The sequence below is a fragment of the Ictalurus furcatus genome, chromosome 7, assembly GCF_023375685.1.
Source record: "Ictalurus furcatus strain D&B chromosome 7, Billie_1.0, whole genome shotgun sequence".
Taxonomy (NCBI): Eukaryota; Metazoa; Chordata; class Actinopteri; order Siluriformes; family Ictaluridae; genus Ictalurus; species Ictalurus furcatus.
This window is the reverse complement of record NC_071261.1, coordinates 240,925-256,622: the sequence shown is the minus strand read 5'-3', so window position 1 is coordinate 256,622 and position 15,698 is coordinate 240,925. Positions and strand designations below refer to the sequence as shown.

Below are 15,698 nucleotides of genomic sequence, written 5' to 3'. Positions count from 1 at the left end.
CCCCATGTTCCATATCACATAACTTTCAGGCTGTTTATCTTCAACCCACTGTAATGCCAGGGAAAAGCTATCAATTCTGTCATAAATACAGATATATGATCAGTCACTCTTTTTGCTATTTTAACTTTGTGCTGAGGAATATATACTGCTACTGCTGTTCTACCTGATTTTGGGTCTTTTGATCCATCTTAGTATATTTGAGTCGTGCTGGGTCTTCTACTTAGCAAAAAACCAAGTGAATGCATTACCGCCACCTACTGGTATGGAGTGTGGACCCTCCCCAATCTTAACCAGAAACATTGTATGCAGTATGTGGACATCACACCTTTGCTTCTTGTCACAAAGTTAGAGGCACATATTGTCTAGAATGTCTTTGTGCCCTGCTGAAAACCATCACAGAAATTCTAATGGTTTCCACTACATTTCCATTACAAACCATCAGCTATTAACCATTACAATTATTGGTCCTTAATGGTATCCACTAGACATAACATGCCACCAAAAGAAGGCAACAAATTACCAGTAGAGACCCACAGGGACCATTACAGTTTCCATTAAAACCAATACAATTCCTATTATAACCATTACAAATTCTATGAGGGTTTCTATTTTTCTTTGTTGCCAGCAGGGTATGCTGAAGAATTAACTGGAACTAAGAGGCTCAAACCTGTTCCAGCATGACAATGCCACTGTGTACAAAATGAGCTCCATGAAGACATGGCTTGCCATGGTTGGAAGGGAAGAACTTGAGTGGCCTGCACTGAGCCATGACTTCAACCCCACTGAACACTTTTAGATGAACTGGAATGCTGACTACACCCCAGGCCTCCTCACCCAACATCAGTGCCCCAGAACCACACTCTAAATCTAGTGGAAAGCCTTCCCGGAAGAGTGGAGGTTATTATAACAGCAAAGAGGTGAGTAAATCTGGAATGGGATGTTCAAAAAGCACATATGATATGTTATGGTCAGGTGGCCACAAACCTTTGGTCATACATTGGTATAGTGTACCTTTGGTGACTGTGGCCAAATAGTTCCGTCTGCTCTCTTTTTGGGATCTTAAGCGCTTGATCTTCCCTTTCTGGAAGACCTATAGGGCTGATATTCTGTCCTTAGGAATCCCTGGAGTCTGATGTATTTTGGACTAGTCTAAAGAGTTTGGACTCCACCAATCCACAGTCAGACAGATTGTGTACACATGGAGGAAATTTAACACCATTGTTCCCCTCCACAGGAGTGCAGACCAACAAAGGTCACTCCAAGAGCAAGACGTGTAATAGTCTGCGAGGTCACAGAGGAACGCAGCGTAACTTCTAAGCGACTAAAGGCCCTCTCACATTTGCTAATGTTAATGTTCATGAGTCCACCATCAGATCACCGAACAATGGTGTGCATTGCAGGGTTGCAAGGCGAAAGCCACTGCTCTCCAAAAAGAACATTTCTAAAGATCACGTGGACAAGCCAGAAGGCTACTGGAAAAATGTTTTCTGGACAGATGAGACCAAAATAGAGCTTTTTGGTTTAAATGAGAAGCGCTATGTTTGGAGAAAGGAAAACACTGCATTCCAGCATAAAAACCTTATCCCACCAACAGTGGGGGAAATAAGTATTTAACGAATCAACATTTTTTTTCAGTAGATATATTTCCTATGAGGTTATTCACATGAACTTTTCTCCAGACATCAGTATTAACTCAAGAAATCCACAAATATAAAGAAATCACAACATTAAAGTCCATAAATGAGGTTATGTGTAATAAAGTAAAAAAGTATTGAACACGCTAACTGAAATGTATTTAATACTTAGTGGAGAAGCCTTTGTTTGTAATGACAGCTTCAAGACACTTCCTGTATGAAGAAATTAATGGGCCGCAGTATTCAGGTGTGATTTTGGTCCGTTCTTCTAAACGTATTGTCTTTAAATCTTGTTCAATTGGATTCGAGTCAGGTGATTGACTGGGCCATTCTAACACCTTGATTTATTTCTCTGAAACCAATTGAGAGTTTCCTTTGCTGTATGTTTTGGATCGTTGTCCTGCTGGAAGCTCCACCCACGTCTCATCTTCATCATCCTGGTGGATGGCAGCAGATTCTTCTGAAGAATCTCCCGGTAAAGGGCTCCATTCATCGTTCCTTCAATTATATGAAGTCTGCCAGTACCATGTGATGAAAAACAGCCCCACACCATGATGCTTCACCTCCAAACTTCACTGTTGGTATGGTGTTTTAAGGGTGATGTGCAGTGCCATTTCTTCTCCAAACATGGTGTGTAGTATGACAGCCAAAAAGTTCAATTTGCTCTCGTCTGACCAGACTGCACTCTCCCAGTATTTCATAGGCTTGTCCAAATGAGTTGTAGCAAATGATAAACAAGCTTCACATGCCTTCTTTAGTAATGGAGTCTTGCGGGGTGAGCATGAGCAGTGGAGTGCATTGCCTATTGTTTTCTCTGTGACGATGGTACCTGCTGCCTCCAAGTGTTTCTGGAGCTCTTTCCGAGTGGTCCTTGGCTCTTGGGTTACACTTCTGACTATTCTTCTGACTCCCTGGTCAGAAATCTTGTGAGGAGCTCCTGTGCGTGGCCGGTTGATGGCGGAGTGATGTTGCTTCCACTTGTGGATAATGACCCCAATGGTGCTTACTGGAGGATTCAGAAATTCTAAAATACGTCTGTATCCGATTCCATCAATATGTTTCACCACAATAACGTTGTGAAGGTCTTGCGAGAGCTCTTTTCTTTTACCCTTTGTGAGATGTTTCGTGTGTGACACCTTGGTAACGAAAAGCCTTTTTATAGACCATCAATTTACTAACCCAGCTGATATTCATTTACACAGGTAGGAGGTATAATTACTTTCTAACTACTTACAGATTTCAGCTGGTTCCTTGCCTTACCTTGCCCTGGAGAACTGCTTTTTCTTAGCATGTTCAATACTTTTTTCCCGTGTCATTCCACTTTATTACACACAACTTTATTTAAGGACTTTAATGTTGTGATTTCTTTATATGTGTGGATTTCTTGAGTTAATAAAAATTTTAAGGTGCCAAAACCAGCTCAGCTTTTCATGTGAATAGCCTCATTGGAAATATATTTACTGAAAAATATGCTAACACGCTGCATGTGGACCAGAATGACTTCCCACCACTGATGGAACAATGAATTCTGAATAAACCAGCAAATGAATGATACCAGCAAATTCTAAAGGAAAATATCAGGGCATCTGTCCATGAACAGAATCTCAAGAGAAAGTGGGTCATGCAGCAAGACAACGACCCTAAGCAGCACAGTTGTTCTACCAAAGAATGGTTAAAGAAGAATTAAGTCAAAGTCCTGACTTTAATCCAATAGAAATGTTGTGGAAGAACCTGAAGCAAGCAGGTCATGTGAGGAAACCCACCAACATCCCAGAGTTGAAGCTGTTCTGTACTGAGGAACGGGATAAAACTCCTCCGAGCCGATGTGCAGATGATCAACACTTACCCCAAACGTTTATCTGCAGTTATTACTGCACAAGGAGCTCACACCAGATACTGAAAGCAAAGGTGCACATACTTTTACCCCTCACAGATATGTAATATTGGAACATTTTCCTCAATAAATGAATGAGAACATATAATATTTTTGTCTCTTTTTTTTTTTTTTTTTTAAAGTTTAAATGTTTCTTTTATTGCACTATTACTCATGAACTCTGATTGTAACTGCAGTAAGTTCTGTAAATTCAGTAAAATCTCATTTGTTTAATTGAGTTCTCTTTATCTATTTGTAGGATTTGTGTGAAATCAGAGCACTCACACTAAATATGTTAAACAAGGTACACCTGTGTTCATTTCAAATCCAGCTGTGTCCAACTGTATGGTTGCACAATGAATATTTGGGAGGTCTCACAGTTAAAATGGGAGATCAGATCAGTCCTGCTGTCATGAAGACCAAGGAACTGCCCGTGAAGCTTTGAGATGAAGTTGTTAGGAGGAAAAAAAAGCTGGACAAGGTTATAAAAAGATCAGCAAAGTTCTGAACCTTCCGATGAGCACTGTGAAATCTGAGGGGGGTGTCCAAGAGGCCAACTACAACACTGAAGGAGTTACAGAGCTCAATGGTGAAAACAGGAAGACCTGTGCAGACCTCCACAATATCATCAGCGCTTCACAAATCTGACCTCTATGGCAACGTGACCAGCTGGAAGCCACATCTGAGAAATTCTCACGCGTAGGCCTCATTCGTTCCTGAAATTCCTGGAATGTCTAGGATCCTTTTCGTAATTACTCTTGGAAACTGGCATGATTTCTACTGGCCTTTTAGAAAAGCTGAATAAGAACTTCAAAACTTGAATTTCAGAACTTTACTTTTTTATAGGACTGCAACAGTACGTAAACAAGAAATAACACATTTCCATTTGCTTCAAATCTTTCACAAACAGGCTTTGACCTGCACAAATGCAGCTGAGTTTACGGTCATTATACCCATTAACTTATCTAAAACATACAAACTGAAATAAGGGTACATTTAAACCACTGCTGCTGCAATCTAATTTCTCTGAAACAAATAGGTGTCACGTTTACAACCAACCCAGTTGATACGGCATGTCTTGCTTAGATGTTGCCGGACCACTACACATTCCATGGCTGGGGAGACTGAAATGTTGCCCCAGGCAACAACTGGAACTGAAAAATGTTTGGAGTTACATGGTCTGGCCTAAAAAAATACAAATAAAAATGAAAGCAAATTCTCTATATTAAACTTTATACCAATTTGAACTTGAATGCTTATTAATGTTGTTTGATTATATTTAACCTACCTCACTGGTGTGGTAAGAGGAGTGGGTGTTCCTTAAAATGAGAAGAGTGCATTATTATCAAGAGGGCGATATTATTACTGCTCCAAACATCTTTCACTGGAGAAGAGATGTGTTTCACTGGACATGTTTGACTGAGATTTTCAGGTTTGGTGGAGGATAAATCCCAAAATGCTTATATGACAACTTTTTAACACATATCACACACATATCAATGTGTTGCATGGCAACCAAGTGAAACCTGATTATTTTGCGTACAAGTTAATGAAATGTAGTAAATGAGCAGCAATGTGTGCTTAGAGCAGTTATGTCGATGTAGGCTTTGAAAGTAAGCACAACTTACTAAATCCATGCTCGTTCACTGAACTCAGAGAGGATACAGGGGTGGCTGAATCTAGCGGAGACTTTCACATAAAAATGAAAAAAATTCTTTAAAAAAAGAAAAAGAAAACGGGATTACTCTGTAAAAGAACAATTAAAAACTCACTGCCATGCTGGGTGTGAAGTGTCGAAACCTCTCCATGGTATCACCGGAACCTGGGTGACTATCAAACGTGAACAAAGATACACTTTTTATTTCCAAAATAGCACTGCCTGTAAAGTGAGTCCTTAGTATATAGCACAATATTAAAAGGAACAAAATAATTAAGAGTTCAATTAAGTGTTATCTACCTTACAGTCCTGGAGAGGGGAGTGACTTTGGGAAATGGAAGAGAAAGCTATAATATAATCTTCTGTAAACGAACACGTTTATTTATTCCAAAAAAAATATACATGGCATAGCAGGATGTTTTCCACAATAAAGAATTCAAAAGGCAGCTAACCAGCTTAACATTAGGCAGAAAGCTAGGTCTATGTGGAGGATATTGAAGGAAACCAATCCTTGCTTCACCAGTCACCAGTCGCCTGACTCACTTAAAGCCAAGGAATAACCCTGTTAAGCCATTCAGTCGCTAAATACCTGGGGAAGTGATGGCCACTGGTAATGTCATTCTAGGAATGCTTCTGTGAATAAAAAAGAAAAGCAATCGAATAAACGGGATTATTATTTAAACCGTCACAATTGCTAGTGAATTACACACTATACACAAATACTCATTTAAAGTGAACAAGTACTGATAATACCCGTTAGCCTTAAATGTCCCAGGTGATACCTGTGCGTTAGGAGAGAGACAGATTCTAGTATTTTTTTTGCAGTATTTTCTTTTACAACCACACCTAGTATACACACAAACATATCCGTCTGTCTCACCCTCCTCTGGGAAAGAGGCTTCCTCAGTTCAGCATTCTCCTTCCTGAGCTCTGACACCTGCCTAAACACAAAGACGAGGACAGAAAATAAGAACTCGATGGATCTACTGTATATGAACAGGTATTTTTACTGGGCCCAATTCTCATACTTCTCCACAACGCAGTCAGTAATAAACATAAGCCCGTTACGGTATATCGTTCTTAACGGTCACTCCCGCTAATCGCCAGACTATAACACAAGAGATACATAAGACACAAAGTGCCATATTGGAGCCAAATTTGAGACTAGAGAACATCATAAATTTGGAAGGTTACTGTTTGCACCTGTGGTACTGTTCATTGACTTCCTTTAGTCTTCTTTCCATCTCCACAAATTTGTGCTTGTGGAAGGCTATGACTCTCTCTTTCTGTTTTCTCTGGAATGCCGCAATCTGGGAACAAAAAACGAAAGGAAACGAAAGTTAAAAACTAGATAATGCGCAGTGTTTACTAAAGGCTTGGGCCAAAATAACCTTACTTATACTAATATTATAATGTTGCACGAAATACATTTACAAAACTGTACAGAAGCCTGCAAAATGCAGATTCATAGATATTCTTAATGATATAAGCTCCCAAACAGAAAAAGATCATAATTAATGGTTTGCCATATTTTAGATATTCGTATACTTGTTATAATTATATAAAATATTGTATCAATGATTTTGGATGTAGCATCAGGAGAATTCGGTCCCCTGCACACTACTTGGCAGATTTTTTTTGTTGCAAAAGCATTTTCAAAGACAAAAAAGATTTGAACAGAACTAGGCTTTGTGAATACTTTCAATTCAATTCAGTTTTATTTGTACAGCACTTTTAACAATGGATATTGTCTCAAAGCAGCTTTACAGAAACATATAAACACAGAATACAGAATTTAAATGTGTGAATTTATCCCTATTGAGCGAGTCGGTGGTGGCGGTGGTGAGGAAAAACTCCCTAAGATGATATGAGGAAGAACCCTTAAGAGGAACCAGACTCAGAAGGGAACCCGTCCTCATCTGGGTAAAATATTTTGCTTATTTATGTTCTGCAAATAACAGATTTCTCATCGAAATCTTCTAAATAAGAAAGTTTACAAAATTATTTCCGATGGGTGGCTGGGCTGGTCTCTGTCACAGGAGCTTGACCATCTTTAAGAGCCTCAGAATAGAACCAATGTTCCTCTGAATTGAGTGGAGCCAGCTGAGGTAGTTTCGGTACCTTACAAGAACGCCCCTTGGTGTGTTCCATCTAGACCTGTATCAGGTATTTCACACTGGAAGGAGACCCTGGGGTAGACCCTCAACCCAATGGATACATTATATCTAACAGTTGGCTTGGGAACATCTGGGGATCTTCTAGGAGGAGCTGGAATATGTGGTTGGGGATGGAGAAGTCTGGGCTTCTCAGCCTGTTGCCACTGCAACCCCCATAAGTAAAAGCGGAAGGAAAATGAATGAATGAATGAATGAATGAATGAGGTATATGTATAGCTAACAATGACATCTCATTAATTCACTTCAAACAGCAGTGACAACATTAAAACATACTGTAGAAATGAAAAGTTACTCATTTAAGAACATTTAAGGTGCATGTGTAGGCACTTTCTTTGTTTTTTTCCAAAATATAAAGTATGAGCTCACCATCATAAAGCATATTAAATCTGTATACAAAAACATTACAATATAGACCTGTGCAATACGCTCCAGTCGAGTTTGAATGATGTTTATTGGGTTTCTGAAGAACATCTGCTCCTGAGGTTTCATCTTCAGCAAGTTCAACAAAGATGATGGGCGTGGACAAAAGAAGACAAACAAACAATGTCAAGCAAACAGTTTTACTTAAATCGTTCTTACAGGGGCAATAATCATTCAATCGCTCTTTAATCATTCAAACAGGGGCACTCACTTAATGCTGAACTTCTGTACAACTTTAAATATATGAAGAGAAAAATTGCTCTGTTTCCCTTCTGTTGAAGCAAGGGGACTGGGAATTGCTGCAGTTATTGGGGAACGTGTTACACTAACTTAAAAAACAAAACAAAACAAAAAAAAACATATCCGGAGAGAAGAGCCATAAATATTTTATTATAATTAATGTGTTCCAAAATGGATGGCATGGCACCACAATCGAGACCATAAGAACAAAGTTTCTGGAGAAAAAGTCTGGACCAATTTAAAGTCACACAGTATGGACAATGGCAAGACAGGCAATGAAGACCACATTATTTTATTAATTCTACTTTCAGCTCTGCCCTGTTTCCTTAAAAAGAATATCACTACTACAAGTCAAAACGCTAAAACCTAATTCCCCAAATGGATTATAAAATTGAGGGTGACTTCAAAACCCTTTAAAATGGCATCACCTCACACAGTGAATATAAAAAGTATACACAACCCTGTTAAAACTGCAGGTTTTTGAGATGTAACAAAAAAAATTCAAACTAAGATAAGTCCCATCAAATCTTTTCCCACCATTAATGTGATATAGCACGTGTAGGAATACCTGACAAGTACTGGTCAGTCTCGATTCTTCACGTCTGAGCTATGGGGTAGAGCGGCTGGACGGAAACTCTTTCTCATGAAAAAATACTCCAACATTCAAGCCTGCCTAAATTTTGCCAGCCATGTGGTAAAAAGTGTTATGACCTGATGAGACCAAAATACATTTACTGTGTATAACCCGGTGCAACAACAAGACAGCTCATCACCCAAATAAACCCACCATACCCACAGTGAAGCATGGTGGTGGAAGCATCATGCTAGGGACTGCTTTTCTTCAGCTGGGGACTGGTGTTGTAGTCAAGATAAAGTGAATTGTGTATACCTCCAAATACCAATCTATTTGGCACAATCCCTACCTACTGTAGGAAAGTGTCTACACTTACAGTCAACCTATCACACAAACCTGGTCAGATATAGGCAGGTAGCTGCAGCTGGATTGACACACACAGCAGTGATCTGAGAAGGACGACAGAGACAAAAATATTAGAAGCAATCCTAATCCAGCTGAATCTGACAAGCGAAAACACTGGCAGTGTTGGTCAAACTGGTATACCATCTTAAGCAGTTGATAAATTATTTTCCTGCATTTTACAAAATTGATCAATAAGTTCACAATCGCCTTGATGGTCTGTTAATTTATTACAAAGAATTTATCTACAACATTGCAGAAACTCTTTCCTTTCTACCAGCGTTAAGCAGCTGATGAAGACAGGCTACCAGTTTGACCAGCTCGGCCTGTGTTTGGCAGCTGTTAGTTGGTCAGACCGAGCTGGATCTTATATAATGTTTTTCAAAAATTTTGGCTACGTGTGCATGTAAGGATATGGAATAGATGTAACATTTATGGAAGGAGTCTCCAGTTTTAGCATAGTGTAACAGTCTGTATCAGGGCAGAGAACTTTGTGCTTACTGTTTGTTTTTTTTTAATAACATGACACGCTAAACATTTTTGTCTCATTACAAGATGAAAACTTCAAGACGGAGGAAAACAAGAGGCTGTTGAGAGAACGTTTATCTGTGTATAGCTGGAATAATGCAAGCGATAACAGGAACTGACTTGTCTTGCAGATGTAACTACAGACTGTATGTCCTAGGCCTATAATGGTTTATTCCGTCGTGGTTGAAGAACTATTTACTCTGTAAAACACTGCATGACATTACATTCCAAGGTCGTATATCTATATCTCACTCGGTTGGGTGCAGCCCTCACAAAGAACATGACCACAGCTCGACACCACAAAGTTATTGCCTCGCCTCAGAAAACAGTTGTTACAGTGAAACCAATCCATTTCCTTTCAGAAAAACACAGCTGTGGACCTGTGGAAAAAGATTTTAGAGATTTATAAAATACTTTATTATTAAACACTACCATAACGAAGCAGGTGGCTAGTTAACTAGCTACTCATTTATGGAGCGAAAAGGCTAGCCCAATCAATAGGGGAGCATAATTAACTATCTAGTGAAATATGTATTTACTATGCAGCACGGAAACAGTTTTGTTCTGACAAGTTTAAATATCTTGCAGTGTACTCGCTAGCTTGATCAAACACAAAGGAACGATTTTCTCGTCAGACCGTTAGGCTAAAGCCCAAATTGAGAGTGCGCGAACATTACATGGTGTACGGTAGTATATTAAACAGCACTACATCGCCATCTAGGGCTGCAGACATGACATCGCTTTTTTTTTTTTTTTACAACAAATTTTAGGATTTCCGCTGCAGAACTTTAACGTGAACACTTAACAGGTGTAGTATAAGTTCAAGCTAGAATATTTAATAAAGATTTGGTCCCAGATGTGTATATACGCATGAAATTAGTTGCAAATGGAGTAGAGAAATGTCAAGGTTACCGCTACCGTGCAGCACGTAATATTCGTGCACTCACGAATATAGAGCGTTGCATGACCTCGGTGATATGTATCATACAGCTGACTCAAACAGAAATGAGCCTAATCCTGATGTTAATTAATATCCGGCGAAGAAAAAAGACTAATCAAACAACTACATTAAATTGTTTCACGGCTTTACAGTCTGAAAAGTTGAACCAAACCGAGAGAGAGAGTTGTAGCGATGCCGGACTCGACTGAATCAATCATTCTTATAAACCGATTCTTTTTTTTAATGAATCTGCTGACCAATCATATTGAATCGAAACTTTGTAACTGATTGAAATATAACATTACAATTTTAGGGTTGTGATAAAAAGTATGACTTAAGAGGGAGTAGGATATGACAACTTCTAAATATTACTATTCAGTTTAGGTAGAGGGTAATCCTAACCATGCAAGCCTACTGGATTTTAAAAGCAGTATGATAAGGGGTGATTTTGCGTCTTTGAATTTGCTGTAGAGGTAGAATTGGCACCTCACAGGTCAGTTTCAGGGAATTGTTTGGAAAGCATATACATTTAAAATCTTAATAATCCTATATTGAAAGGTGTGCATAATAAAAATCAAAAGTGTTGTTGATAGTGTGCACTTTGATGCTTAGGGAAGGAGTCTCCAGTGTCAGCACTTTGTAACAGTAAGTTTTCCCACCAGATGAAAATCTTCCAGACAGGACTTCTGCACTTCCTGGTTTCTCCATGATATAAACTGTGTAAGTCATTTGTTTCTCTTGAAGTTAATAAGAGACTGGTAAGGGGATGAACACAGTTGTAAGGTAAAATTACGCCAGAGACAAAGTTAAAAAAAAAAATATTTAAAAACACAACACGCCTCAGACAAGTGGCAGCACAATAGCCTTTTATTTCATTTGTCCAAGTTACCAAGCAATAGGAATGCGTGGCTGAACAACCCGCTTTGAAGCAGGTTTCTCTTTATGTAACCATGCAGTTCCTGAAAATTGAGCACAGAAAAAAAAAAAAAGAAAAAAAAAAATACTTTCCATCAGTGGCCAGAGATTTTAAGATCAGCACACACCCATCAGCTGCACAGACTTGTAGCATCAAGGCTCACAATACAAAAGTGAATTTTTAAAAAAAAAAAAAAAACAATGTTTTAAAAGCGAGTGAATCATATTCAGCAATTGACAAGTACCCAACCTGTTTCCAGGAGTCAAGTCTTTACTGAAATGCCTCATCTCGTTCACGAGGTAAGTGACGTTAAAAGCAGTGGTCCCAAGACAGAATTTTGAGCTGGTCCTTGGGCTTCTAAGGCCAGGAACATTAAAACACCACATTAACAAAAAACAAGAAGGATAATTACACAAGCATAATAGCAGACTAAAAGCTGAAGTACACACACCTGAGGGCAAACCATCCATCTGCTGATTGCAGTCATAATCACAGCAATGGCACAGATCATCTTGGAAAGGGTCATCTACAAGCTCCCACCTGTCAATGAAATTCTGAAGCTGGAGCAAAGATTGATTGGGAAAAAATGGATTATGGAGCTTCCAAAAAAAAAAAGAAAAGAAAAAAAAAGGCATATTTACTTTTCAATAGATTTGTTGTAATTGCAAGCTTTGTTTCTCTCATTTAAATCTTCTGGGTCCCATACCACTAGCTTGCAATGGATATACACCTGGGTAGAAATGCAGAAGAACTGAATTAGGAGAAGAGATCAAAGATACATCAACTAGAGACACACGATTTAAGCTTCACATTTTTTACAGGGATTCCGGTTTAAGAATATTATTTAAGAATATTAATTGCTTAACAATGCAACAATCATTCTAATCCACGCATCTTCATAGTCACTTTATCCTGGTCAGGCTCATGGCAGATCTAGAGACTTTGCTGGGAATGATGAAGTACAAGGAGGGACCACAACTATGGGATTAGATTAGTGCCAGAATTATTGAACGTAGCTTTTCAAGACGTGAACAAAAACACAGTGAGGGGGGGAAATCCACTCTGAAACTGAAAACCATGAACTCTTTTATTCCATAGTCGTGCATACACCTGAATTATTAAAAAATATAAAAAACTGATGTGGATGCATCTACTTGTTCTGTTGCAAATTTGAAGGTTTGTAGCTGAAGCACAAGTGAAGATGGCTGATTTCTTGGCAAGAATCTAGAGGACCCAGTCTTCCCATCCACAAGACAGCTATGGGGGAAGATAGAAGAACCACTTTGTATTAGCATTTTGCTTCCTTCATTTTTGAAAGCATTGTGCAATGTTTTTAAATGTTAAATCCACATACCCTTTGTTAGTAATGATGGGATATGTCCATGACTGTGGTTCAAGTGCTACGGTGTTAGATGCGACACACTCTTCCAGATATAGCATTAAGGACTGATGACCCTGCTGCACTACTGAAGCCCAGAGGTTAATAAATGAGCCGAGAGGAAAGGTGTTGGATAATGCCGGGCCACTTAAATCCTCTGTTTGGGAGAATTTAAGGAATAGGCATGTTTATTACATAAAGACTTTCCTGAATTTAATTTCCTGCTACAGTCATTTGACATACTTACCATTCAAAAGATCCATATGAAAAGTCAACTCTCCTTGACCTTGTAAGACACCAAAAGCAGGCTGTGCAACTGGAAAAGGCCTAAAAGGTTGTACACAACACTCAGCAATGCATTTAGAGGTGTATTAGGGAAGGCTGGTACTTTCCTGAAGATTTGCACTCCAACCATAGTCATGCCCACCTGACAATCTATTACCTTAAGAAGTTCTTGATCAACTAAACAAAATAGGCCTGTTAGATTTTGGTTTGAGATGAAACCTGCAGGAAGGTACAGTAGCTCTCAAAAGAGGATGGTTGGTGACCACTGCTATAAAGACAACTGACTGGAGGTGCATCCAAACACAAACAAGTATTCCAGACCAGCAGTCTATGACTATTGCACCTTTAAAACTTTGTATTCTCAAGGGTGGGAAAAACAAAACACCACCAACAGCAAAAGACTCTCAGTTGTAAGCTTACCTTTCAGTAACACACTTAATAGGGTAGATGACCGGTGCAGAATCTGACTTTATTAAGGGCCTAATGATCAGCTCATTTTCATAGATCAGCTCCTCAGGTGTTTCCTGGTGGGGTAAGACTCATTCTATTGGATTACCACATTTTAGGCATCATAAAATCTCACACAGACTTTTTTCCCTTTTTTTTAACCTTTTGTCTGAAAAGGCATTCAGAGAAATGATAGTGGAAAACTGCCTCCCTTTCTCCATCAGCTGTAGATGAGAACTTCGAAGGAAAGCATTCACCCAGTACAAGTTTGAAGGGGGTTTCAGCCAGGCTTTCGGTCACTTTCCACGTGACTACAGCCGAGTCTTTTCCACACTTTACATGAATACCTGCAGATAAAAAACAAAAAAACAAAAAGCCACAATCAAAAGAAAAACAAAGCTCAATAATCAAGTACCGAGCATAGCATATTCATTTAGTATAAAGTGTGGCAAATATAACTTTTCATTCTTTAAAATAATAACAAAAAAAACATTGTTTAAAGCTAGTGAATAACCTTCTCTGGACAAGACCACTTTTGCAGCTGCTAAAACAAAACAACACAGCCAAATGAAATACATGTCTGCTTGAGAGATCTGCTTAAACACAAGCTAAACCTGGCCTCGCTGCCATCAGCCGTATTTATTATGCTTCCCCAATCAGCTTTCTGAAACAATTAACCTCTTTCAGAGGGCAGGGCATCAAGGCTTTCAGAAAATGGTCCCAGGAAGTAGCAGTAGACTTATGCACAGCCAATTTAAAGACCATCTAACATGTAAATCACTTCCTAATCATATATTTTTTGTTTTGTTTGCCATTCTCAGTGCAGTATGTGTCTGGTACTAGCCTATATCTGTATAACTTTGTACACAAAATCCTAAATCGTTTTTAAAAAAAAATATTTTCGTGCCAGACTCCAAGGAATACCACAAAACTGTGTACATGTCAATAATATTTTGTTTAAAATGATATTTTCTAGTCAACACTATAAATAATTCATATTAACATGAAATGGTTAATAATGTCACTGGCAAAATCAACAAGCACAACCACACCCTCAAGTCTTGCATGAGCCTTGCCTATGAAATATTAGGAAATGGCTGGCCATGGGTTAAATGGAAATGAATACATTTGTGTGTTTATTATTCACTATAAACAGATGTAACCTGTTCTAGAAGTTTCTTATAAGGGAATTGTATTTTTTTTTTAAATACAGCATTATTTCGTGTTACGAATTGCCTTTATTGATAAAAATGCTTTTGTATGTACAGATTTTTAGCCTCTACTAGCATGCAGTAGATTACTAGCTGTACTTCATCCTTTTGACCACCAGATGTCACCAGTGTGCACTGTGTTCGAGTAAAAGCTTCAAATTCTTTTCAACACAAGTAGAAGGACAGCTTCATTTTATTTTATTTTAGCCATACTTACTATTCATGTGTATTATGGTAAATTATTACAACTATATTTAAAAATCAATGCACTGTATAAGTAAGTGGCAAGTTCTGCCAAGTACCTGCACAGCAGGTAGTGTTGCTGCATCATCACTTCAGAATCCATGATTTGATCCTGAGCTCTGGTTATTGTTTGTGTCCTGTACGTTCTTTCTGCAAGGTTCTCCAGTTTCCTCCCAAAAACTTACCACTAGGTGTGAAAGAGTGTGTGAATGTGTGTGTGTGGAACCCATCCAGGATGCTAGTATCCATGTCCATCCACATCCATATGCATATCCATCCACAAAAATTTGCTCTTCACAACCACTGCCATCTATACGTGACAAACACGGCACCATTTTATTTCAACATCAAGTCCGTTGCAGCATGACGAGTTTCAGCGGCTCCTTCCGGAGCTCCGAACATGAACGAATATAAAAATGGGTTATATCTTTAGCCATCATTTCATCTCAAACTGTATAACAGTGCGTTGAATAGTATGCCAATGTTTTACACGGCTGCTTTATTTAAGTATAAATAGTAATGCATATTCATGGTGATTTTATTACTTCATAAAAGATCCACTTGTTACTACTGATGATCGATCTGTGTATGTTACGTTTATTTGTTTTTCACACACAACTGCCCAGTTTCCATGAGCCTGTGCCCACTGTAGCCTCGGATCCCTGGTCTTGACTGACAGGGGTGGAACCCAGTGTAGCCTCCTCTACCGTGGGAAGTCCATGCACTTCACAGTGCAGCATGTTGTGCATTCCAAGATGCCTTTCTGCTCACCA

The 15,698-nt window shown here is 38.8% G+C and overlaps 2 protein-coding genes across 2 annotated transcripts; both read right to left on the bottom strand.

Annotated features, from left to right (window-relative positions):
* Positions 1-4,100: 4,100 nt before the first annotated feature.
* LOC128609469 (RING finger protein 212B-like) lies at positions 4,101-10,611 on the bottom strand. The gene is made up of 13 exons (XM_053627944.1): positions 10,453-10,611; positions 9,758-9,885; positions 8,972-9,024; positions 7,756-7,830; positions 6,368-6,474; positions 6,045-6,105; positions 5,918-5,946; positions 5,754-5,797; positions 5,465-5,489; positions 5,280-5,337; positions 5,136-5,196; positions 4,796-4,826; positions 4,101-4,692 (listed from the first exon to the last, which is right to left on the bottom strand). The coding sequence occupies exons 2-13, from the start codon at positions 9,855-9,857 to the stop codon at positions 4,608-4,610; spliced, it is 729 nt and encodes a 242-aa protein (XP_053483919.1). The 5' UTR covers positions 9,858-9,885; positions 10,453-10,611; the 3' UTR covers positions 4,101-4,607.
* A 90-nt stretch (positions 10,612-10,701) lies between these two features.
* Positions 10,702-15,674, bottom strand: zp3f.2 (zona pellucida glycoprotein 3f, tandem duplicate 2). Its single transcript, XM_053630051.1, has 7 exons — positions 15,542-15,674; positions 13,736-13,818; positions 13,445-13,548; positions 12,975-13,066; positions 12,716-12,911; positions 12,516-12,618; positions 10,702-12,091 (listed from the first exon to the last, which is right to left on the bottom strand). Exons 1-7 carry the CDS (start codon positions 15,672-15,674, stop codon positions 11,999-12,001), a joined length of 804 nt encoding a protein of 267 aa, XP_053486026.1. The 3' UTR covers positions 10,702-11,998.
* Between the last annotated feature and the right edge of the window lie 24 nt (positions 15,675-15,698).

Bases quoted from the DNA above. Each gene is read 5' to 3' on its own strand.
- LOC128609469 (XM_053627944.1), bottom strand. From the start codon at position 9,857: ATGGATTGGTTTCACTGTAACAACTGTTTTCTGAGGCGAGGCAATAAC. The intron at 5,197-5,279 runs GTGAGTTTTTAA...TTTATGTGAAAG, and splicing joins ACTTCACACCCAGCATGGCA to TCTCCGCTAGATTCAGCCAC. The intron at 4,827-5,135 runs GTAAGTTGTGCT...TCTCATTTTAAG, and splicing joins AGTGAACGAGCATGGATTTA to GAACACCCACTCCTCTTACC.
- zp3f.2 (XM_053630051.1), bottom strand. From the start codon at position 15,674: ATGCACAACATGCTGCACTGTGAAGTGCATGGACTTCCCACGGTAGAG. The intron at 13,819-15,541 runs GTGTGTGAAAAA...TTTTATCTGCAG, and splicing joins CTCATGGAAACTGGGCAGTT to GTATTCATGTAAAGTGTGGA. The intron at 13,067-13,444 runs GTAAGCTTACAA...ACAACCTTTTAG, and splicing joins ATTAAGTGTGTTACTGAAAG to GCCTTTTCCAGTTGCACAGC.